Raw genomic sequence first — 26958 nt, forward strand, 5'->3', positions numbered from 1 at the left:
TCTGCATGTGATGATCCTGCCATTCTCGAAAACTCAACATGTTTAAAATCAAATTTATGAACCTCCTTCAAAATTTTCACATAAAAGCTTTCTTAATTTTGTCAATTGTTACTTCACACAGCTTTGAAACATCTGGGTTATCTGTGACATACTCTTCTTCATTGACCTTCCTTTCATTCTTAGTCAACAAGTTTTATCAATTCTTCTTTTGTAATGTCTCTAATAACTAAACCTACCTCTTTTCAATTCCACTGTCATCAGTATAGTATAGATCTTCATGTTTAAATGACGATAAAACTTTCTGATCATTCTCTCTGCATCCAGTTCTTCCTCTCTAATTCTATTTCTTGGTAACTACATTAATCATTTTCAAATATGGCTTTTATCATGTTACTCCTGGCTCAAAAATTTCTAACTTTATTCAAACTAACTGAAAAAGTACCTGTGCATAGCCATATACTACCAACCAAATAAATCCAAAATTCTTAGCTACATTTTCAACATTGTCTCTTACAACTTGCCCAGTAAGTAGTACTCATACCAACAATTTCAACTGAAATGCCTTTCCCTCTCCTTTCTAAATAGGCAGTATTAAAAGAATATTTAAATCTTACCTCCTCTGAGAGGCCTTCTTCAGTCACACCAATAAGACCCTAAATTCCCATAGCATTTAGCAATGATATCTAGCATTGTTATTAAATATTATATATTTGTATCTCTAACTAGACTGTACTTGGCACAAGGTCAGGAATCATTTCTTAAACTTCTATGCACCCTCCACAGTACCTAATAAAACTGAAGTGTTTAATTGTTTCTGATTAAGACACATACTATTTATGCACATATTTTGTGCTATTATATAGTTCAGTGTAAAAACCCTTTACAATCTGGTATCACCTCCCTTTCCTATGTCATCATCACCTGTTATCCCCTGCCATATGCTGTAGCTGTATCACATATAACCTCTCGCTGTTCCCTAGAGACACCAGGTCCTTTCACAGTCCTGTTCCTATTCACTCACTATCTGTAATACCCTTTCCCCTTCATCTAGCAAATGCCTGGTGATCTATTACAGTATAAATGTCAACTTCTGACTCCCCCAACTAGACTTAGATGCTCTATGTTCTATGTTCCCTCTGCATTTGATTCATATCATTATAATAACAATTTCCATGTTGTCATGCAATTAACTATGCATATACTTTTTTCTCTCATGGGACTATACATTCCTCAAGAGAAGTAACAGATTATCTTTCCCCTACTCCCTTCGTTAATTCTTCATATCTAATGCTCTGATGTTAAGTCTTTATCTCAGTGAAAGAACACATTAAAGTCAGTGAGGATCACATACCTTGGTAATAAAGAGCCTTAAGGAAGGAATGACGATCAGCTCCCTGAAATAAAGACTTTTCTATTTCCATTTCTCGCCGGGTCAGCTGTTTGCTCTTTGAAAATCTCTGTGGCAAGCAAAGGATGCGCTGACGCTCTGAGATCCTTTCTTCAATATCTTGAAGACGATTCTGTATTGCTTCAGGAGTTGCCCTCAGCTTTGTCCTCTGCAATCAGGGAAATAAGATAGCGTATATCACAGAGGACACATGCTGAAAGTGATGATCTGATGCCTCAGGTAAGAAAGATGAGTAGGACCCAGAAATTGAAAGTGTTTATGGAAAGTGTTAGTTAGGAAGTTAACAGCTTATCTTTTACCAATGTCCCTATCCTACAAAACCAAAGAAGATTCACACCCAGAACTCAGTTTTATGAGAACTAAAAATTAAAAGGTTCTCAATGCCAAAATAAAGAGATCCTGTTCTTTATTCTCCAGAGGAAAAAGAAAACAACAACACTGCCCCACTTACCTTTTCACCTGAAACATGGCTCTTCCAGATCATGATTTCTGTTTCACTGAGCCCTAGTTCCCTGAGAGAAGCAGTCTCCTGGTCCTTTTCATGTAGAGTCTGGAACTGGGACAAAGTCATACTCCCAGCTGCTTCCTTCCCAAAGGGCTTGTACATAGTACCAGGGGCAAAACTTTCTTTCTTAGAGATACATCTATAAAACAAGCAAGATGGGAGTAAGAACATCTTGAGGTTACCACAGTTCAGAGGAATAGGACTTTACCATTATAAGAGGCACAATAAAACTAATTTGCAATTTTGCTCTCAAATTCTATTTCTAGGCTGAAGCATCACTGCAACAAAATGGAACTCGATCAATGTCCCTTCATCCAGGACCAACAAATGGCTAAATCAACAAATATTTATTAAATATCCACTATGCAGAAGATAGTGTTCTATATATTGAGGAATTTATACATACACACACGCATACACATATATTTCATACTTTCATGAAAGAACAGAAGAGAGGCAAATTGGTAATGACAATATTGAGTTATAACTGTTATGTTGGGGGAAAACAGGGCACTAAAGAAAGGCTTAGGAAAGGTACTTGGTCCAGACTTAGTGGGACACTGAAAGCTTCTTAGAGAAAGAAACACAGAAGCAAAACCTCGACTAACACATAGAGGTCTGCCAAAGAAAGTAGAAAAATGACAAAGGAGTATTCTCTTCAGGTTTTAAGAGGGGTCTATCACCCAGAATTGAGGGTCTATGACTCTATGATATTCTACCTGTTTAAAAATCAATACCTACTCCTCAATGGAGACAGAAGTATCAAGTTGATGCTGAAGGAGGCTTTTCAGCTGCCTCTCCCCTTCTGTTTCCAGCTCCTCCAGGACATGCTCATCATTCTTCACACAGCTGTTAACCCTAGAGTGGACATAGGAAAAGACAAAAAGTAGTGGATACAGGAAAAGACCCAAAGAGTCTGAAAACATATTCCTTATCTATATTACCATCGTTAATGATGTTTATTCAAAGACATTTCTTTAATAATCCATTTCCCCTTATCATTCATTTCACACTTTCTCAGTACCTACTTTCATAAAAGGCATTATGTTAGGTACTGATGGAAGTTCCACACATTGAAGACAATTTCCATCCTCAAGAAACTTGTAATCTATGTACGGAGAAAAAATGTATTTGTGTTGGGTGCATGTGCTTGGGGGAGAGAGAATGTGAATAAATAATGATAGAAAAGTTTATGCCAAATTAGTAAGAGCTCACAGAAGGGATTTTTTTTTTGGTGGTACTAGAGATTGAACCTATTAGGTCTTCTGCACTGAGCTATATCCCCAGCCATTTTTAAAATTTATTTTAGAGACAGGGTCTTGCTACACCAATAAGTTGCCCAGGCTGGGCTTGAACTTACAATCCTTCTCCCTCAGTCTACCAGAGTGCTGAGATTAGAAAGGTATTCTTAAACTGGCATTGAAGAATTGGGTATGACAAAGAAAAGGAAAATGGGGAAATTATTTTTGAAGAGACAAAAATACATACTGGGTGAGAATGGGAAGTTCTGTTTAGATTCAGACTGTCAATGGCTCTAAATACACTAAGGAGCCTGGACTTAAAACATACAGGTATTAGAAAATAACTTAACACTGAGGGCCGGGGATTTAGCTCAGTGGTTCCGGTGCCTGCCTTGCAAGAGCAAGGTCCCGAGCTCGATCCCCGGTCCAAAAAAAAAAAAAGAAAATAACTTAACAGGCAATTTGGTGACATAAGTGCTAAGTGATGGTTTAGGAAGATAAATATGTTTATAATGTACCATATGGATTAGAAAAGAAGAAACTAGAAGAATCAGTTATGAAACTATTTAAGTATAAGATGATTAAAGGTCAAGACTGGAGTGACAATAGTGGAAATAGAAAGGGTTAGAAAAGAAAAAGTTTTTGAAGGACGAAGAGGTAAGGAAGTCAAAGATAACACTCAAATTTCAAACTGTGTAACAAGAGAATGATGTAACCACTGAAGGAAAGAAGAAACTGGAATAAATTGTTTAGGAAAGGGAAAATCAGTATCGTTATAGCCACTTTAAGTCAACTACCTATTTTGATTGAAATACCAGCATGAAGTATCAGGAATACTTCCAAGACACCGAGTCTGAGGCAACAAGAAGTGATTGACTAAAATGAAAGTGACAGATCAGAGAACTGTTATAATGAAAAGACTCTGAGACTGAGACATGGAAATCTCAACGCATTGTGGAGTCAAGATCTAGAGCTATGAGAGAGGAGGAGATATCTAAAACGGAGCATATAGAAAGAAATAAGAAGAGAGTCATAACATTTTATAGCCTAGCCACCACTGTGTAGAAATATAGGTAATGGTTAGTGTTAACCAGCTAAAATAATGGAAAATTCTTATTAGAGTATGAAGAAATAACAGGACCATTTACACATGCAATCATAGATTATAAAAAGCAAACACAAAATAAACGAGCTAACTCCATGAGGGAATATTAAATACCTTCCTTATAAAATAGTGCTTAACCAGTGGGATTGTGATAAGGTCTAAGAAAACCCCTTTATAAATATAAGCAGAATTCACATGCTCTAGAAAGACTTGTTCCTATTTGGGGGAATTCTACATTTTCTTTACATCCTTTTAAATATCTCATTTTTTATTTTATTTTAAAATTCCAGAAATTCTTCCTAAGAGTAAAGTTTTTTTCAGTGAATATCCCATAGCCAAATACATCAACACATGTGAATCTCAAAAAGAAATGTTGAGTTTAAAAAAAAGTAAGTCAGAACAATTCATACAATTATGTGTCCACTTGTTTAAAGTTGAAAATGGGTAAAAGTAGGAACATTTTGTTCTGGGATAAATTGGTATGTTGAAAAAATATTTTAAAAGAAAAAAGCAAGGAATAATGCAAAATTCTGTAAAGTGGTCATTTCATGGGAGAAGAAAAGGGAGAGGGAGAAGTAATCAGTGAGGAGACACAAAGGACTTCCAAGGTACTACAACGTCCCATTTCTTAAGATTGTAGTGCATACAAGCCTTTATGATTATTTTTGAACTATACATACATTATATACATTATTTTGCACATACAAAATACATCGTTAAAAATTTTAAAGGTTCTCCTCAGGCACAAAAATTAGAAACGGTTTTTAAAAGATGCAAGGAACTGAAAGCGCAAACGAAAATATCGGTATTTTAAATACACTGCACTATTCCAGAATGGTGATTCTCTTGCAGAGTGAATACAAAACTAATTTAATGAGGATCCTTAAAAGGCTTTCTGTTCTGCTGGTAATTTTTAGACTGGCTCTCAACAAGGACCATGTAGGTTCAAGCGGCTATTTACTGCAGAACCAGTAGGGGGAACTGCTCCAAGCAATGCCTTTCCTTTACTTTAATACAAGTCGTTTTTGTGCTTTCCTTCTAAATCTGTAGAAACAAAATATCAGTTTCTTACTTTTAGATTTGAAAGCACTACCTGGTTTTGTGGCCCCTGAAAATTTTAGTACACAGACAATGCAAATAAATGCACTCACCCTGAGCCCTTAGCTGAGGATGAGGCGCTCAGGCAGGCCAGGGAGGAGCTGCCCTGGGTATTCTGGCTCCAAAAATTTGTGAGCCAACACCTTTTAGATCCTTCTGACCCGAGAAGAAGCCCCAGCACCCAGTAAGTTCCTGGGGCCTGTGCCTGGAGGCCATTCTTATCGAAATCGCTCGGTCGCGGGCCTTCTAGAACTTGGCCCCGCGGGCCTATCTAGCCCATATTCCCTCCTCCCTTCTCCTTTGTCTTCCCGCTCACACGAAACCGCCTCACAAGAACGTGACATAGTCCTAACAGAAAGTCATAAAAGCCATTTTCAAAGTAAAAGAACTCTTCTTCTCTCGGGCAACTCAGACAAGGCCTTACCTCTTCATGTTTCCACAGGCCTCTATTTCTAACTTGAGTAAACAGGCCCCGGACCGCAAGTCCCAGAATTCTGCGCAGCAGAGTCTACGGGGATTTTGATGAAGCGTGGAACTCTGGGAATTGTAGTAGCACACATAGTATATGCAAACGGAAAGAGAAGATATGGAATGACGGGTATATTGTAGATTGTTTAAGTTTCTCTTTACCTTCTCTTTTAAATTAAAGATTAACACCCAAAATGACCATCTCATCAATCCAGGAGTCACCTTTGACTTCTTGACTCTCATCCAGTATGATTAAACCCTAGCTCTTTAATTTCTCTCAAATTTGTTATTATCAAGTTTCTCTTTCAAGGGTTTATAGGGCCAGTCTGCTGTTTCCAGTAAAGTCTCTAATCCATCCTCTGTATTATAGTCTCAACGATACATATTGCTTATACTAGTGCTTCTCTTCTACCTATGATAGAGACTTCTGAGTTCACTCAAGTCAAAGTCAGAAATAAGTATGTATTCAGGCCTTTGAATGTTTTATAGATAATTGTAGCGAATCAAAAGAGAGGTATAATATAGTGGTTAAAATTACAAAATATGTCTTGGAAAACATAAAATTTTAAAAATAGCAGTCAATGTCTCCAAGCAGGGAACTAGATGGCTGAAGGTCAAGGACAGGAAAAAATTCATTGTGTATTTTATTTCTGTGTCCTTTGAATTTTGAACCACATATCACTGAATCAATTGAGTAATGAAAGGGAGGTCTTCTTATATCACAAGGAGCCAAATTTTTAAAAGAAAAATTGTGGATTTGGGGGTCTCCATTGCTTGGATTTGAATCTCAGTTCTGAGTTACTGACAATATGGCAAAGCAGAGGTTTGCAGGTAATTTGGATTTAAAGTTGAACTGTGGTTTCAGTTAAGTTTCTTTAACTGGCCTAGGCCAGCTTCCTCATATGTAAAATGGGGAAATTATTCAGAAGGATAGAGTGATTGTAAAACACTATACAAAATATGATTTAAAGTCACTTCACAATAGGGTGGTTATTTATGAATAAGTACTCCAAGATTACCCAGTTGGTTCACACTTACTCAAAGTACTTTGTATTGCCATGTTCAGGTTAGAGCAAAAGAGCAGTTACTGGGACAAAACAAAAAATTCTCTGCAACATCGTTCTTCCTATCTTGAGAACATCCAGAAGACTGAAAATATCATCATAAGTGTTAGAGTTATACTAAATCTACTATATGCAAATGACTGTGTTCTGAAAGCACACAGCTGAATGAATGCAGATATAAGGCACACCAATTTGTAGCTTTGACAATGAATAGGGACTGAATGTAAGTACAAAAAATGTGAGTCATATTATAGCCTACATCAAGTAAACCCTATAAGGTGCTGAACTGATCAACCAAACTGTTCTATTGACACATCTGTCAGTAAGGAAATGGAAAAATACACTAAGGTTGCTAGTATGTTGGAAAGATGGCAGAAAGTTGAAAAAACATTACCCTCCCCACACCAAATTTTTTGTATACTTCTAAAAAACATTGCTACTGAAGTGATACACACTACATTACAAATCCACTAGGTGGGATGAGTGGAGAATGAATGGCTAAAGGATATACATAGCTGTATAACTGAAATGAAAATCAAGGTTATTTGCCTGTATATAACTGTAGCCAGCCTAAGAGGTAGGTATCAAGGGACATTCAGAAAATTGCAGTAGAAAGAAAACCAGGCAATTTCTAGCTCTGCCAAACTTTTTAACTGTATGTAACAGCTATTCTGTTTCCCACGGCATGCCTTTCCTCACCTTAAAAGAACATCAGTGTATGAAAAGCTTTGAGACCTATAAATGTTATACATGGGCACAAAGATCTTCCCGTGGGGTAATTTGCTTCTAGAAGAATTTATGACAACCTGAAAAATATGCCCCCATTTGTCTTTCTGACAATTTAACAAGGTTAGTTTAATTAAGCTAGAAGCTTCTTAGCATAGACAACGTATTCAGGATTTGTCCTTTTTAGGCACTTTGTTTGCAGCATACTTCTGATGAACACATTGTGAAGCAATTATAATTCCAACATATGGAAGATGTTAAAAACAAAAATCTAGGGCCGGGATTTAGCTCAGTGTTTCCACCGCCTGCCTTGAAAGCTCAAGGTCCCGAGTTCGATCCCCGATACCAAAAAATAAATAAATAAACAAATAAAATAAAAACAAAAATCTCTTGAATCTACTCATCATTCAATATCAGGAATACAGAATTGTGATGCCTTTCCAATTTCTGAAATGAGATAGAATAAATGTTGCTAAGGAGCGATTAAATGTAGCATGTTTTTAAAGTACAAAAAATGGATAAGCATTAAAAAGTATCAACATCACAAATTTAAGAATTCTCCTTCAGCTAGTATCTTAGCTGGTTAACAGTGGTTAGAAGGAGCTCAAGCCTGTTGAGCCTAACAAATATGCTGCCTAACATTACCGGCAAAAATTGGTTACTTCAGGGCCGGAGATTTAGCTCAGTGGTTCTGGAGCCTGCCTCGCAAGCGCAAGGTCCCGAGTTTGATCCCTGGTACCCAAAAAAAAAAAAAGAGGTTACTTCTAAACTTTTGTTCAACATTAAAAATGGTCAAATAAAGACCACAGCAAAATACAGCCTCTCCAGTACCTGGACTAGAGACACCTGGAAAACAACAACAACAAAAAAGTACAGTTCTAGAAATAAAGAATGAGCCAACAGGAAAACTTGAAACTACATACAGAGAAAGTGAAGACAATGCAGAGAAAAGAACTTAGTAGTCTGGAGCACTAACCTCGGCTCCAGGGGAGGGGTCCTATCACTGTTCTGGTAAGCCCACAAAGAGCAGCACCAGAGAGAAATAATGGACCAGAAATTCTAGCTCCAAGAAAATCCTATGGTATTGTGAGGTGCAAATATAGTGTGTTTTTTTACTCTGAAAGTGACTCCTACCACATGGAAGGCTAGAGTTGGAGAAAAAATTCACTGCAGTGTCTACCATACGTTGGAGTAATATAATCAGAAACCATTTGGGGAAAGAGTTTATTGTTTGAGACTGAGCTACTCCAGTATCAGAAGTCACAGCACAATTTCACTTCTGAGTCTCTGGAGTCACCCTACCACAATAACTGCGTGGGAGGCACCCACAAGAGACAGTCATAGAGGAGTATGTCAGTCACAGATCCCCTGAGAAGTTTAAGTAGTAGCACGCTCAGGTTGTGAAGGACAGAGCAGTCCCACCTAGGCCAATTCAATTATGTAGTTTCCTGAGGGGCCTGGGTCTGAAAATGCTGACATTAAGTCCAGCAGACTGGTTGCCCCTCCCACTGCTGCCTACTCCCATTAGAGCTCAGTGGTCTTTTTTGCTTTTCCCATCTGCCAACATGATCAAGAATATACCTCAGCAGGGACAGTTGCCACATCCAAGGGTGTACAGAAAGAAAGATCCTTAGAACAAGAAGGGCATCCCAGGAGCCCACAGACTGTAAAGCTAGTCAGAGATCACGTGATTTGGGACACACAGAACACAAACACTAAGAGTCCCTGGAGTGAATATAACCCTAAGCAGACACCACACCATTGACTGACCTCACTCAACAGGAAAAGACAGAGCAAGATTCAGCACTCACACAGCAGAAATTAGTTATGAAAATAAAATAGCCCTAACTTGTGACTCACTATTTCCTCACTCATATCTGGTGGTTTGCAATACTACAGGCTTTGGAAAAAACCACTCACTCATATATAAATACAGAGGGATTTTTTTGGACCCATTTCTCTTTTTGTTTCTTTTTTTCTACTTTTTGCTCTTTATTTTTATTCTTTTTCTTTTATTTTTTTGTTAGTTTTAAATTCTATGAACTGTCTTTACTATTTTAATCAGATTTTTTTCTCTTTCCTCACCTCATCTTTACTTTTTCAAATTTTACTTCTTTCATTATCCCCTTCTTCTACTCCTCCATTATTATTATCATTAACCTCTATTAATTTTTAGCTATTTAATTGACTTATTATTGCTGAATTCTTTTCTATTGTTAATAGTGATATAGTTTTTGCTTTAGTAGATAATGACTGTATGTATTTAGTTTATATTAGAGCCTACATTATTATTGCATATTTCCTTCCTATTAAAGATGGTAAAATTTTACCTATTATTGATTCTTACAATATGCCAACAACCACTTAGTCTTTGACCCTATTATCATTGCTTATTTTTTTTTATTACTGATGATAGCATAGTAGCTATTTTAAATTGGTTTTTAATGTATGCCAATATCTTGTTTGTCTTTGTATTGTCAACATTACTGCAGTTCATTTTCTCCCTTCTGAGTGGTCCTGGGGATTAAGGCCCCAGAAGAAGGCCAGACACTAAAAAGACCCTCAAATATTATGTTGAGTAGATTGAAGAGGGGTATAAACACCAAAACATATCCAAACCCAAGGATATACCACAAGAAGACAGAACCTAAGTAAAGAGATCTCCACAGTAGTAACAAAGTTTCTCTACCCTAACCAATCTTCAACCAGCAGCACAGAAACAATAGAAACAATAGAAAGTATGGCAACAAGATCCCCCCTCCCAAAATCCCTAACTCCCCAAAAGCTGATTTCACAGACAATGAAGTAGAACAAGGGTAGCCAAATAACGCAAAAATCCAAATGGTCAAAATGTTTGAAAAGATAAAATAAAAAAACATATAAACAAATGCATAAGATGTCTAATGAGCTCAAAGAGGATTTAATTGAATAGATAAAAGATTTTACCAATAAAATGTCCAATAGGCTTAAAGAAACAATAAACAGTAAACTGCGTTAAGCAGGACAATTCAGGACATGAATGACCACTTCAGAAAAGAATTGGAAAGTCTGAAAAGGAAGCAAGCAGAGATAGATGATATGAAAAAAAAATTAATGGAAATGATAGGTACCAGCTTGACCAATGTGATGACAGTGTGTCAGAAATAGAAGACAAGGTGGATATAGATCATAAACTCAATAATACTCTAAAAATGACAAGACACCATGGAAGCTAGATCCAACAGCTGCTAGATGAAAACAAAAACAAAGAAAACAACCTCAGAATAATAGAAATAAAGGAAAAGTTAGAAGACAACTAAAAAGGTATAAAAACATTTATTCACTGAAATCATAGCAGAAAATTTTCCAAATCTAGGAAAACAGCTTGATATTCAAGTACAAGAAGCAGATAGAACCCCAAGTAGCCATGAGCAGAACATGACCTCATAATCATAATCAAAATTCCAAAAATCCAACAAAAGAGGAGTGTAATGGTTTAGGTCCAGATGTCCCCCCAAAACCTTATGTGGTCACAGACTTGATCTAGAGTGTATGAAGCTAGAGTTGACTCTTGATGCAATGCTAGGCTCAAGGGCACTAGGATTAAGGGTGTGAGTGCCACCCACTCTGAGTAGTCTGAATAAGATAAAAGGGGCAGAAAAATGCTGTTAAGCTCCTTTGTTGATTTTGCTACCTTGTGTGTGCCATGTTGTTTCTCCTCTGTGATGCCTGTTTGCCATCCCAGACTCAGAGCCAGCCAATTATGGACTGAAACGACTATGAACTATAAGCTAAATAAACCCCTTCCCCTCTAACTTTAGGTGTCGGATTTTTTGTCTCAGCAATGAGAGAAAAGTAACTAACACAGGGAGAATACTAAAAGCTGTTAAGAGAAAAAGAGCAAGTAACCCATTATGGCAAGTCCATCAGAATTAACCGTCGATTTCTCAGCACAGAATTTAGAGGCCATACAGGAGATCCTGGAAGTGACGTTTTACAAGCCCTAAAAAAAAAAGTCAACTCACACTTTTATATCCTGAAAAATTACCTTTGAGATTGACAGAAATAAAAACTTTTCCAACAAAGAAATACATGACCACTAAACCAACATTGCAGAAAATACTTCAGGGAATCCCAGATAGAGACAGGAAGGCAACCAGCACAAAAGAGCTGGAAGAGTAGCTTAAAAAAAGGAAAACAATAATCAACACTGCAAAATGTAATGACAGGATTCAATAAATACAATAATAACTCTATGTCAACCGTCTCAATTCCCTAACCAAATGATAAAGACTGGCAGATTGAATAGAAAACCAAAACATGAATATATATTGCCTACAGGAGAAACACCTCATTTAAAAGTACATAGACTGAAAGTGAAAGCATGGAAAACAATATTCCATTCAACAGGAGCCTGAAAACAAGCAGAAGTAGCTATCCTATTTTCAGACACAGCAACTTCACAGCAAAAATGGCTAGAAGAGAAAATGATGGTGATCACATACCAGTAAAGGGAACAATTCAACAGGAAGAGATAACAATTTTAAATATGCACCAAATGTTGGCACACCCAATTTCATAAAACAAAAATTATTAAAAAGGACAGATAGACACCAATGCAATCATAGTGGAGGATGTCAACATCCTACTGTCACAGGCAGGTCATCTAGACAAAAAAATTAAGAGCAACATCAGAGTTAAACCACACCATTGAACAAACAGACTTAACAGATATCTACAGAGTGTTTTGTCCTAAAGCAGAATTACACATTTTCTCAACAGCAAATGGAACTTTTCTCAAAATAGACCATGTCTTTGACCATAAAGCATGTGTGAAATAAGTACGAAAGAAATGAAATAATCTCCTGCATACCATTGGATCATAACAGAATAAAGCTAGTAACCAACAGCAAAAGAAGCCACAGAAGCTATGCAAACAAAAGGAGATCAAATAATATGTTATTGAGTAATCAATAGATCACAGAAGACATCAGAGATAAAATTAAAAAGTTCCTAGAATCAAATAACAATGGAACCACAACATACCAAAACATATGGGAGACAAGGAAAGCAGTTCTTAAGAAAGTTATAAACACACACATAAAAAGAATAGAGCATTCTCAAGTAAATAACCTAATGATGCACCTCAAGGTCCTAGAAAGAGAAGGACAATACAAAGCTTAAACTACAGAAGGAAAGAAATTATAAAGATCAAAATGGAAATTAATGAAATTGAGACTTAACAATACAAAGGATCAATGACACAGAGTTGTTTCTTTGAAAGAATGGAAATGAACATAGATGCAAAAATCCTTAATAAGATAATGGCAAACAGAATGCAGAAGATCATCAAGAAGATCATACACCCTCATCAAGTAGGATTCATCCCAGGGATGCAGGGATGGGTCAATATACGAAAATCAAACAATGTAATACACTATATCAATAAAGCCAAGGACTAACACCATATGATTATCTCCATAGATGCAGAAAAAGCATTTGACAAAATCCAACATGCATTTATGATAAAAACCCTACAAAAAATTGGGATAGATGGTCTCTACCTCAAACTGATAGAAGCCATCTATGAAAAACCAACAGCCAGTATCATACTAAATGGTCAAAAACTGAAATCCTTCACACTCAAATCAGGAACAAGACAAGGATGTCCAATATCACCACTCCTGTTTGCAATCTGACAAGAGAAAGAAATAAAAGGAATAAAGATAGGAAATGAAGAAGTCAAATTGTCATTATTTGCAGATGACATGATACTCTATATAGAAGACCCCAAGAACTCCACCAAAAGTCTTCTAGACTTAATAACCAAATTCAGTCAAGTAGCTAGTTACAAGGTCAACACACAAAAATCAATAGCTTTCCTCTACACCAATGACAGACTCACTGAGAGAGAAATAGGGCAAATAATTCCTTTCACAATAGCATCCAAAAAACTGAAATACCTAGGAATCACCCTAACAAAAGAAATCAAAGACCTCTTCTCTGAAAACTATGGCACTCTAAAAAGAGAGATTGAAGATGATAGCACAAAATGGACAGACATCCCCTGCTCTTGGGTAGGAAGGATTAATATAGTGAAAATGGCCATACTTCCAAAACTGCTATATAGATTTAATACAATTCCAATTGAGATCCCAGCAGCATACTTCATGGACCTTGAGAAAACAATACAAAAATTCATTTGGAACAAGAAGAGACCCAGAATAGCAAGAGCAATTCTAGGTAACAGAGACATGGCAGGGGGTATCACAATCCCCAACCTGCAACTCTACTACAAAGCTACTGTGATAAAAACAGCATGGTACTGGCAAAGAAACAGACCTGAGGACCAGTGGAACAGATTAGAAGATGCAGAAACAATGCCAGACACATTCAGCCATCTCATCTTCGACAAAGGAGCCAAACACCCTCACTGGAGGAAAGATAGCCTCTTTAATAAATGGTGCTGGAAAAATTGGGCTTCAACTTGCCAAAGATTAAAAGTAGACCTATATCTCTCACCATGCACTAAACTAAAATCAAAATGGATTAAAGATCTAAATATTAAAATAGAAACTTTGAACCAGTTGGAGCAGAGGTTAGGTAGAACTGTTGAAGATATCCGTGTAGGAAAAGATTTTATGCTGCCCGTGAACTAGCACAAACAAGCAACAAGTGGGATCTCTTCTTATTAAAAAGCTTCTGCACAGCAAGAGAAACCACCAGCAGTGGGAAGAGACAATCCACAATGTGGGAAAAAATCTTCACCTGCTCTTCCTCAGACAAAGGTCTACTATCTCGAATCTCTAAAGAACTTAAAAAAATCAGACCTCCCAAATTTAAAGACCCAATTCGAAAATGGGCATCTGCAATGAGCAGACATTTCTCAGGCAAAGAAGTAGAAATAGCAAATAAATACATGAAAAAATGTTCAACATCACTGGTCATTTGAGAGATGCAAATGAAAACAATGCTGAGATTTCACCTCACTCCAGAAAGAATGGCTGCTATCATGAAATCAACCAATAACAAATGCTGGTGGGGCTGTGGGGAAAGAGGAATGCTGCTCCACTGCTGGTGGGAGTGTAAACTGGTGCAACCACTGTGGAAATCAGTATGGAGATACCTCAAAGAACTAGGACTGGAAGTCCCATTTGACCCCTCTATTCCACTGCTGGGGATCTTCCCCAAAGAATTAAAAGAATTGTACCACAGTGATATATGTGCACCCATGTTCATAGCAGCACAGTTTGTAACAGCTAAAACTTGGAAACAGCCCAAATGCCCATCAACTGGAGACTGGATAAAAAAAATGTGTTTTTTTTAATAAAATGGAGTACTACTCAGCCATAAAAAATGAGAAATTAGAGACATTTATAGCTAAGTGGATGCACATTGAGGCCATCCTCTTAAGTGAAATAAATAGGACACACATGTATAAATACTGAATAGTTTCTCTGGTGTGAGAAACTGAAAGTGTAAATAAGGACTAAAATGTATAATAGGTAATGTGAAATAGGACGAAAAGGGGCAAAGGGGAAGGAAGTGGGAGGACTAGGGGAAAGGATAGAAGGGAGTGGGATTAATATGAAAAAATGGAAAAATAGGAACAAAATCTTTGTAAATAGGGAGGACTGGAGGGGTTGAAGGGAGGGCTGGGCAAGGGTGAAAAATAAGAACCAAGAGAGATTATGTAAAGGTGCAAATTTCCAATGATGAATGTCAATATATTGTATACCTAAAATGTACCAATGATTAGAATGAATAATCGATAGTGCGAAATAGGAAGAAAATGTCCAAAGGGGTAGGGGTAGTGGGAGGGGCAGGGGAAAGGAAAGAAGGGAAAGGAAAAATGATGAGAAATGGAAAAAATGGAAATAAAGTCTTTGTAAATAGGGAAGGGTGGAGGGGGTGAAGAGAGGGCTAGGAATGGGGAACAAATAAGAACCAAGATGCATTATGTAAAGGTACAATTCCCAATGAGAAATGTAATTGTGTTGTATACCTACAATGTACCAATAAAAGAATTTAATAAAGTGCAAAAAAAAAAAAAAAAACAAAAAAAAAAAGAAAAAGAATGGAAAGGGGATCTGTGGATTAGGGAGACAGATGGGAGGGGGGAGGAGGGGGAGGGGAAATAAAAGGGATCAAGGTGTGATATGTAGCAGGGTGTGGAGGCACAGGACTGTGATTCTAGCATTTGGGAGGATGAGGCAGGAGGATCATTGCAGGTTTGAGGCCAGTTTGGCCTGCATAGTGAGCTGAAGACCCGCCTGAAATATATAGCAAGACCCTGTCACAAAAAAGATGGAATGTCTATATGTACCAATTCTCCCATGATGAATGTATTTAGTATATATTACAAAAAATACTACTAAAATTGATTAAAAAATAAAATAATAAAAAAGAAAATCAGTATTTTTTCAACAATGGCATGTCTTTTAAACGTGTTAGAACCAGAGTCAAAGAATCTAAGGAATGATTTAGTCCCAGGGTCCAGATTCCACTGAGATACTCTAGTAAATCTTAAAGGATTACTGGATTGATCTGGAATCCACTGGCATCTTGTATGTACTAGATAAAAACAGCAGCACTTCCAAGGCAGATTGAATAACAAGGTAGTTCAAGAAGTACTTTTGTACCCTCTATTTTACTTAGAAAATTTACAGTAAGGACAATTAAAAGTGAAAAAATGAAGGAATTTCAAAACTTTAGGGAAATGAAACCTAGTCTACCCTCATGAAACATCTAGGAAAAATCCAATATAAACAATGTTATCATTGTGTATAAAAAATGTACTGACCAAGATGAAATTACTTGTTCAGCTAATTAGGCAGACAAAACCAAAACGAGAATTTCTTTGAAAACACTGTATTCTCTTTATTGAATCCACATGGAAGTTAACTTATATACTGACTACACGAGTTGAGTCTCCAAAAAACAACAGGGAAAATATCTTTATCTAAGGTATAATAGTAATAACATTGAACTAAAAAATTAAAGATTACTCAAGATTCTAATCAAAAGCAGTGTTTACCCACAGAAATCATCAACAATATTAAGTGGGCTTTGGATTATCTTTACATTGTATAAGTTTGAGTGGTAATAAAGACTTACCTGGATAAGAAGATGCTTTTTGGAAAAGTTTGAATAGGAAAAGGAGAGGCCATGAAAATTTTGGAATTCAGTCTACTAATAAGAATAACTACCACTAATATTAATTTCAAAAATATTTTCTTCCCACAATGTGTATCTCTCAATATGATCATATGCAGTTAGGAAAATAGAAATTTAGCTCAGCTATTATGGGAAACAGACCTCAGTGACTTAAAAATTTTAAGAAGTTTATTTTGATATCATGCTTTTATTTTTTAAACATCAGTTTTATTGATGACTTAAGTGGAACACGAGAGATTTGAATGCTTAACTAAGAACAAAGTATTTTCTTGACAAGTGAATACATGAAAATCAACAAAAATCACGTATCATATGATAAAGCCAAAAAACCATTAGATATCTTACAATAAAAAAAAGTGAATTCCCTGAACCTATTCTTTTTAAAATAACCCAATTGTGGGCCAGGGGTATAGCCCAGTGGTACAGTGTTTGTCCATCATTTGTGAGGACCTGGGTATGATCCTCAGTACCAAAAACCAAACCAAACCAGACCAAAATCAAAAACAAGAACAAAAACCCTAGTTCAAATTCTAAATTCACCCTCTTCACTCCTCTGAATTTCTATAACACATCTTTTGTAGTACATAACACATACCCTTGTATTGTTTATGTCATTTTTATACAAATAGGAATTAATTATAAGTCAAACTAGATGGTAAGTTTTATTGAAGGTAGAGACTTTACAGTATCGAGCACTTTACATTGAATCTAACATCCACACAGTAAAGACTGGTTGGCATGTACTTTTTGGCAAACATCTCTCCACAATTAAGTTGGAGTGAGAGGGAATATGTGAATTGGTGGTAAGATGTGAAATATAGGAGGGTATGATATACATTACACATATAGAGTAAACATCCAATAGATTGCTGCCTGGACAAAGGGACTAGCAGTAACTTTTATTTAATTTTGAAACCAAAACTACAGTATAATTTGCAATAGCACAGTATTTAAATGGAAAAAATGCATGCACACTTTATTTCAACCAAAGATTGAGTAGTAACTGTAAATACTACTCTGTTTAACACCATCAGAATATATAGGTAATGAATAATCCCAAAACAGTATGCTAAAGACACAGTCATTTAATCAAAGGAAATCTTCGTATTTTGTTGCTGCTCCCTGCGATGACAGTCTTCAAAAACCTTTACCTCTTCTACCTTCTTTTGCATCATGCCTACAGGGGGAAAAGTCATACAATCATTAATCTGAGGTAAAAATATTCCAGGAACAGAATAGCACATACTCTCCCCCACTATGATTTATAAACTTTAAATGTCAATTTAATAGCTTTAAGTTTTAGACAATTCAAAAGAAAAAAAACCATTCATCTAGATGTTTAGAAACTATGAAAACAGTGGACAAGTCTGTTCTTTTTCTGCTCTCCCTAGCTTTAATGCAAATAACAGTCTATTTGTCACTCATATTTTGTTGGAGAATAGTGTTAGCTGGCTTTTTTATTCATTACAGCTCAAAAGTACAATATGATGTAGTCATTAAATTCAGGGCATAGATTTTGGTAAGTCTTAGGTACCTATAAGCAAGTGAGTACACTGAGTATATTTACATTTCTGATCCTTTCTAATGATTTATTTAACTTGGTGATCCTCAAGTTTGCTCAGGCACAATGCATCACAAAATGGCATTAATTTTACTATATAACACAGCACTTTTCTGTCAGTAAAAATAAACTGTTGAAGTAAGCATGACAATCTGAGTTTTTCAACTAACATACATAAATACAATTCATCATTTTTAGTATTTATTAATACTCAAGAGGATAAGCAATAACAGCTGCCCAAGAAGAAAGAAAAATTTTCCAAATCAAAACCTAAAAAAAATTTAAAATATACTTTAAATTTTTTCATCCAATAAGGACAGCTCTGATATTTATTCAGTGTTTAAAGTGTAATACCTCATCCTATTTTAGAAGATAGATATTCTGCAAGATTACACTTTAAAGACAAGTGATTTAAATGAAGGATGTCTACCAGAAGGCTAGAAAAACAGTGTATGCTGAGCCTGGCAAAATACATATCCTTTCTGCTGTAATAACTAATTACAGGGTACAGATTTTTTCCCTAAATAACATTTTTAATGTGACGGAAGCACCAATAAACAGTACAACAAACCATTAACTTGAGATCACGTGTCAACATAAGTACAATCTACTAATCTGCTGATTGATACACATTAAATGCAAAGGAGTATGTTTATAACAATTTTAAAAAAACAATAAAATGTCAAGAAACACAAGTTAGTTTAATTAGGAGAACTTCACTATAAATATTTTGGCATGCCTTCAAATTAAATTCCCAGGAATATTTCTATATTAACATACTTTAAACTTTTAGGACTTTCATTGTTTAAGGGTAAAAACTGTACCTACACATGTCCTGCTCAGAATTCTGGTTTCATGATAAGCATCAATCATTAAATTATATATTACCCTAGAAGTAAAATGCTAATAGTAGCCAAAACTTGTTAGGGGGGAAACATGCCATATACATTTTGAGATTATTAAAAAATAATTAAACTGAACAATATGAAAATAAAACAATTACATTCACAATATTTAAAATGTTGTATGTCCATACAATGCAATGTTACACAATATAAAGAAATGAAGTACTGATATATGTTACAACATGAAGGAACCTTGAAAACATTAAAAGAAGCCAGACACAAAAGGTTACATGGAATATGGTTCCATTTCTATAAAATCTCCAGAAAAAAAAATCTATACAGAGAGTAGATTAGTTGTTGCCTAGAATTTGAGATAGGAATACAGAATGACTGAAATGGCAAGAAAAAAATGCTTAATGAACTGCATGTTATTTACACAACTCTATAGTCTTAGCTAAATGGATAGATAAATGGTTATGATGATATATTTGTGTGCTTAAAATATTTTTAAAATATGATTTATTTCCTTGGGAAAGTTTTTGTTAGAATTGCTTCCAGCCAGTCTCATTATGATTTGGGGACAGATGTTTTATTCATCTTAGCCTACTTACAAATATTTTTGGTAACAATTTGAAGACTTTTATGAAAGGTTATAAAATAAGAAATTTTGTCATTAAAACCAAACACAGCTTTCTACTGTAATTAATATATTTGTATAACATTACATGCACTGTCAAAGAAAACACTACTCTCATATAGTTATAGTACATCTCTTCTAGAAAAATAATTGGAGCATTAGGAGAAAAAATATCCTAGCAGAAAAATGTTCAAAAGACAAGCAACATATAAAATGATACAAAACTATTTATAAACATTTAAAAACATTGACTATTCTGAGTATCCAGAGGGATGCAAATTAAACCAGAGAAAAATTATTTTGACCAATAAATTTGGCAAGGAATAATTATGATGGTGGTCATAGTGATGACAGAAGTAGTAATACTAGAAGGAGCACAGAAAAATTGGTACTTCAGTGAGTTACCAGTGAAAATACAAATTAGTACAATTTACCAAAAAGAAAATATAAATCAAAAGGACAAATCCTTTATTCTAGATTCAGTTTTTTAACTAAGAAGTGTACATATGTCCAGTAATCATGGTTGTATATTAAAATTTACCTATGGCTAAGTTTACAGCAGCACAATTTAAAATAAGAAAAAAGTTGGAAACATTAATCAACACTTAACAATAGGATATTAATTTAAAAAACTATAGCATAGCCATTCAACGGAATACATAGAAGCCATTAAAATGTAACGTACTTAATAACATGGAATGATATTCACGTAGACATTTGGCAGCTTTATATCTCTTTCTCTATCAAAAGATGAGTGCACCGTGTTGTGTACATATAAGGAGATAAATAAATTTTAAAAATATAGTGGACTTTCAACATGGCTGACTAGAGGAGAAGTTGCCTGAGAGGTGCTCTGAGAGGACACACTGCAACTACAACTTTTTTTTTTTTTTGTACAGGGGATCGAACATGGGTCCTTGCGCTTGCACAGCAGGCAGCGAAACCATTGAGCTAAATCCCAGCTGAGAGGACACACTGAAACCACAGGTACCCAGTAGTAGAGGAGGGTCTTACACCCTGAATTAGAATATTAGTTGGGAAGACAACATATGTAGATGAAAACTAAGAACTGGATCATTGGAGGGGGAAACAGCCAGTATGGCTGGTCGGCCACTCCAGCCTCCTGCCCCTTCAGGAAGCAGCCATTAGGAGAGCACTTCAAATAGCCAGAGGGAGGAAAAGAAAGAACAGGTGTTGTAGAGACGGTAGTCCGAGGTCAGACTCTGTATATCAGCCTTTTGCCACATCAGATCTAATATAATCAGTGGCGAATGCTGAAGCTTGGCTGCATCCTCACCCAGGAAAAGGAGACCCCTCCAATGCCCAACCTGGACAGAGGATAAATGGTGAACAAGGGTGGGATTTCCCCGGGTTCGCATTCCCTCCTGAGAGTAAATCGCTGATTCCTGGGATTCTATGCCAGCTACTGCCATCTCCTGTAGAATCCCCAGCTGGAGCGTGTGAATACATTTGTGGATCCCCAGGGCCCCCACTGAGCATGCCCCAACTCCATGCTCCTCACCTTGTTAGTGAACCTGTCCACAGATTCTGCCATCATTTGTTCGTAGGCCAAGATGGGACAGTGTGAGATTTGTTCTATAAGCCAGCAGAGTGAATTTCTGAGCTTGAGTTTGCCTGAGCTTGGTAGTGGAAAGGACAGAGGTGATACTGGTGTGGCTGGACATAATCACTCTCTGCAATCCAGGCAAGAAGGGAATGGTGTGAACACTCAGGATTATGGCAAAATGGTCACATATGACTTGAACATACATTTTATTTATTTATTTATTTATTTATTTATTTATTTATTTATTTGAGACAAGGTCTTGCTATGCAGTTCAGGCTGGCCTTGAACTCACTATGTAGCCCAGGCTGGCCCTGAACTCATGGTGATCCTTCTGCCTCAGCCTCTTGAGTGCTATACATTTCTGTCAGAGTATCTGAACTGAGTTCCTGCTGGATATTTTCTGTTTTGTTTTGTTTTTTCTTTTGATTTGCTTTGATTATGTTGTAGTCTATGTTCTCTTCCTCTTCTCATCTCTCTATGTAGTGTTTTCAACTCAATCTCTTGTAGTGTACTATTTTCTTATTTCTTACTTATTTCTCTGACTTTTAAAATTCCTCAAGTCTTAGTTCGCCATATTCTGCTCTCAGTCACTCCTACCTTTTCTCATATTAACTCTGTCCTCTCCATTCTATTCCTTTCACTCTTCCTTATCTTACCTAGCCCCCTGTCTGCCCTTCCTCTCTTCCACATTACAGGTGCACAAATTTGTCAACAGTTTCTGACAGCCTCTTAGTTTTCCTCAATTGCAAAGTACGTATCTCTCCCCCTGTATCTCATCCTGGCCCCCACAAATGTCTTCTTAAAACCCTCAACACTAACCCTTCAATCAAACTAAAAGTCCTCTAACAGAATCTGACTCTATACTAATCTGTTTCACCTATCACTATTCCCCCATCTACTTGGCCCTCTATACACTTATGCTCCTTTTTCACACATCCTTCATTCTCTCCCTTCCACTTCTCCTACCACATCATAGAACAACTGCTAATAACAATTGAATGTAGGCTGCAAAGAGTACTGATAAAAGGTGAAAGTGTAAATCCAAGGTGTATCACATATAAGCAAAATGTATGATTGGATCTGTTGATGTTGTTATAACCAGAAGTACAGAGTCCAAATCACTTAAATTAAAAAGCTGGAGAGCTAAATACTATCTCAGTACAACTAAAGCTGAAAGCACATCACAGGAAAGCAGTGTCTTACTAAAAATATCTGCACATCAATTACAAGGGTCAGAGATTTAGCTCAGTGGCACTGAACCTGCCTCACGAGTGCAAGGTCCTGAGTTTGATCCCCAGTACCAAAAAAAAAGTTACAAGCCCTCTTCATCATACAGGACTTCAATCTTCAGCACCAAAAATGGGAAAAAGGAAGAAAAAAACTTTAAAAAACCCAGAAAAACAAAAACCAGATACACCTAGGAATTAACATAACCAAGGAAGTGAAAGAGCTCTACAAAGAATACTATAATACTCTGAAAAAGGAGATGGAAGAGAACATCAGAAAATGGAAAGATGTCCTCTGCTCCTGGATAGACAGAACAAATATTGTCAAAATGGTCATACTACCAAAACTGATACACAGATCGAACATAATCTTAATCAAAATACCAACAGCATCCCTCACAGAACTAGAGAAAACAATCTCAAAATTCATATGGAATCAGAACACAGAATAACAAAAGCAATCCTGGGCAACAAGAGTCAAGCAGGAAGCATCACAATACCTGATTTCAAATTATAATATAAAACAGAAGTGATAAAAATGGCATGGTATTGAGACTAAAACAGACATGTGGATCAATAGAACAGAATGCAGGATATGGAAACATCACCAGACACGTTCAGCAAGTAATTGATTTTTGACAAAAGGACCTAGAATATACATTGGAGGAAAGATAGCCTATTAAACAAATAGTGCTTGAAAAATGGGCTTTCTATATGCAGAAGATTGAAATTGGACTCATATCTCTCACCAAGTACCAAACAAAATAAAAATGGATCTAAAAATGTAAACATTAAAACAGAGACAATGAACTTACTGGAAGATAAAATAGGTAAAACACTTGGAGTCGTAAGTGTAGGCAAGGATTTTCTGAACAGAACTCCTGGTCCACAAGAAATAACAAGAATCCACAAAAGGGATTATATCAAAATAAAGTTTCTGCACAGCAAAAGAAACAATTAGTAGAGTGAAAAAACAACCAACAGAATGGGAAAAAAATTGCCAACTATTCTTCAGATAGAGGACTAATATCTAGAATATATAAAGAACTTTTAAAAAATTAGGCGACCCAACCTAAAAGCCTCAATGAAAAAATAGGCAAGTGAAATGAATAAAGACACTTCTCAAAAGAAAAAGTAGCCAACAAACATATGATCATTCTGATTATTAGAGAAATTCAAATTAAAACAATGTCAAGATTTCATGTTACACCAGAAAGAGTGGCAATTGTACAGAAATTAAAGAATAACAAATGCTGACAAGGTTATGGTGAAAAAGGAACCCTCCTACATTGCTGGTGGGAATGTAAACTGGTACAACCATTGTGGAAATCAGGTTGGAGATTTGTCAAATAATTAAAATTAGAAATTCCATTTGATCCAGGCATCTTCCCAAAAGAGTTAGAGACATCATACTACCATGATACATGCATACCAGTATTTATAGCAGCACAATTTGTAGTGGCTAAATCCTGGAAGCAGCCTGTACCTGTATGCCCTTCAACAGATGTCTGGATAAAGAAAATATGGTATCTATACATAATGGAATACTACTCAGCTATAAAGAGGATAAATTTGAGACATTTGTAGGAAATGAATACATCTGGAAAATATGATGTGAAGTAAAATAAACCAGATACACAAGGTTAAATACCATATGGTATCTCTCATTTGATAAGGTAAAGTATAAATAAAGAGCAAAATAAAGGTTTTATGGAAGGAAACAAGAAGATAGAACTTTTGCAAATAGGAGGGAGTCCAGGAGAATGAGGCGAAGTGGAGGGAGAAGAAGGGGAAATAAAAAGATTTAAGATGTGTCACTTACATATACCAAATACTCACAATGAATGTAAACATTATATGTCATAAACGTGAACTAAAAATAATAAGAAAAAAATGAAAATGAGGAAAGGGGATTTAGAAATGGAGGGAGAGAAGTGGGTGGGCTGGGGAAGGGGATTAAAAAAGAATCAAGCTGTGTTATGTACATGTACCTACTCCCTAACATGAGTGTTAACTTCATTTACTGCAAACATGTGCTACAAAATTAAATTAAATTTAAAAAAGAAAAAATACACTGACCTAAGGGGACCAAAAGATGGGGAAGGGGTAAGGAGTAGAAGAGTGAGGGAAAATAATTAAGATGTGTTATTTATATATACCAACTCCTCACAATAAATATAATATGTACTATAAGCATGTACTAATAAAAACGAAAAAAATCAATATATACCTGTCTATCTATCTATCCATCCATCTAGATAGATAGATATTGACCAGCCAGGTATAGCTAAATTCTAAAATAGAAAAATAATTGAGACATAATCTCTATGCAGAAGTTCAAGTTCCAGCAAACAGTCATGTAAATAAAGACTAGCTGCAATATTGTATGATAAGTCCTGATAACTTAATATGTATTGCACAAGATGGATACAAAAAAGAGAATAAAGAACTATTAGAATGATAAGGAAGACTTCATAGAAGTGATCGCTCTTACACTACATCTCAATGTGGGAACAGCTACTAGGTAGACAATGATGGATACCTCTGTACTCGAGACTGAAGAAAGTGAACATCTAAAAATATGAGGTCACATAGAAGATGCCGAATCAGCCCGCTGCAGACAGGCAGGTCTGTGCACACCCTACCGAGGTCCTGAGTCACGCGGAAGACGCCGAATCAGCCCGCTGCAGACAGGCAGGTCTGTGCACACCCTACCGAGGTCCTGAGTCACGCGGAAGACACCGAATCACCCCACTGCAGACAGGCAGCCACCTGATTCCACATTACCAAGGCACAGAGGACACCAGACCACCAGACCAAGGTACTGAGTCCCACTGTTCCTGGCCCAGAGGTAGGGGCTTCTGAGCCATCGTCCCACTGCTCCTGGTCCAGAGGAAGGGGCTTCCCGGCCACCATGCCTCCCGCTGCTCCCAGCCCAGAGGAAAGGGCTTTTGGGCCACCTTCTGTACCACTGCTCCTGGCCCAGAGGAAGGGGCTTCCGGGCCACCATCCCTCCCACCGCTCCCGGCCCAGAGGGAGGAGCTTCTGAGCCACCATCCCACTGCTCCTGGTCCAGAGGAAGGGGTTTCCCGGCCACCATCCCTCCGGCTGCTCCCAGCACACAGGAAAGGGCTTTTGGGTCACCATCCCTACTGCTGCTCCCGGCCCCTGTCCCACCTCACCCAGCTCAGAGGAGGTAATCCGTGCAGGTGCTAATAGCCCGCCGCCCAAGTTGAAATGAGAAAACACATAAATAAGTCTCAAAACCAGACTTCCAGATCACCTACAGCAACCCCAAAGGGAAATGAGATGGAACACTCTGATACTCAACCACCTGGACCCACTGAACTGGCAACAAAAGGGGATCTGGAAAAAATGAAATCACAAATAATTTCTCAGATAACAGGAGAAATTGTGCCGCTAGTGCAAGACATGATTAATAAATCTAGAGAGGAGCTGAGGAACATGATGGAATCCCAACATAAGAAACAAATGGAATCCAAAAGACGGATGCAAATAGATTTCCAGGACATGAAAAACTCCATTGAAAGTCTACACAGCAGAATGAGCCAGTATGAGGACAGAATTTCAGATATAGAAGATAAGATTGCAATTAGTGACCAGGAAAAGAAAAATTGCTTCAAAATTATAAGGGAACATGAGAGATCAATCCAGCAGCTGCTAGATGATGCAAAAAAGAATAACATAAGACTGACTGGGCTCAATGAAGAAACAGGAGAGAGTGCAGATGACATAAAAAAATCTCTTCACAGAAATAATGGCAGAAAAGTTTCCAAGCAGGGGAAAAGAGCTTGACATACAGATAAGTGAGGCATATAGGACTCCAAATAGCCTTGATTAAAAAAAATCTACACATAGGCATATAATTGTTAAGATTCCAGAAACACAACAGAAGAACAAAGTTCTCCAAGCAGTCAGAGAAAAGAAACAAATCACATACAAAGGAAAGCCCATCAGAATCACAGCAGACTTCTCAACACAAACCATCAAGGCAAGAAGAGCTTCGAGTGACATATTCCAAGCCCTAAAAGAAAACAGCCTCCAACCCAGATTGATGAACCCTGCAAAACTATCTTTCAAAATGGATGGAGAAATAAGATACTTTCATGACAAAGAGCACCTTAGGAACTTTGTGAATACCAAAGCAGCACTCCAAAGAATTTTACACAATAGCCTAGGAACAGACATTGAGGATCATAACCCCAGGAAGCAAAGCAGAATGAACTGATCTGGCATGACAAGAAATTAAATGTAAAGGGGGAGAATCCAACAAAAAGAAAAAGGCATGGCAATGACAAGTCAATACGTTTCAGTTATAACCATCAATGTT

At 36.7% G+C, this 26958-nt stretch overlaps 2 protein-coding genes across 9 annotated transcripts in view; both read right to left on the reverse strand.

Moving 5' to 3' along the window:
• The window catches only part of Rbm41 (RNA binding motif protein 41), a 70953-nt gene extending 65099 nt beyond the window's left edge, over positions 1 to 5854 (reverse strand). For all 4 annotated transcript variants that reach the window (XM_004861465.3, XM_013078356.3, XM_087196723.1 and 1 more), the window contains exons 1-4: positions 5782 to 5854; positions 2655 to 2771; positions 1860 to 2052; positions 1352 to 1556 (exon numbers count right to left, since the gene is read on the reverse strand). In XM_004861465.3, coding sequence (XP_004861522.1) covers positions 1352 to 1556; positions 1860 to 2052; positions 2655 to 2771; positions 5782 to 5789 — 523 coding nt within the window. In that variant the 5' untranslated portion in view covers positions 5790 to 5854. The remainder of the gene's footprint in view (positions 1 to 1351; positions 1557 to 1859; positions 2053 to 2654; positions 2772 to 5781) is intronic.
• Positions 5855 to 16921: 11067 nt separating this feature from the next.
• Positions 16922 to 26958, reverse strand: part of Nup62cl (nucleoporin 62 C-terminal like) — an 88569-nt gene continuing 78532 nt past the window's right edge. For 4 of the 5 annotated variants that reach the window (XM_087196726.1, XM_087196727.1, XM_087196725.1 and 1 more), the window contains one exon: positions 16922 to 17948. In XM_087196726.1, the coding sequence (XP_087052852.1) occupies positions 17909 to 17948 (40 nt within the window). In that variant the 3' untranslated portion in view covers positions 16922 to 17908. Of the gene's footprint in view, positions 17949 to 21336; positions 21509 to 26958 lie in introns of all 5 variants that reach the window. The other variant, XR_015445604.1, reaches the window with a different exon arrangement.

Source organism: Heterocephalus glaber, unplaced genomic scaffold (assembly GCF_053883595.1).
Source record: "Heterocephalus glaber isolate CG9 unplaced genomic scaffold, H.glaber_assembly_v1.0 deba00001613, whole genome shotgun sequence".
NCBI classification, from domain to species: domain Eukaryota; kingdom Metazoa; phylum Chordata; class Mammalia; order Rodentia; family Bathyergidae; genus Heterocephalus; species Heterocephalus glaber.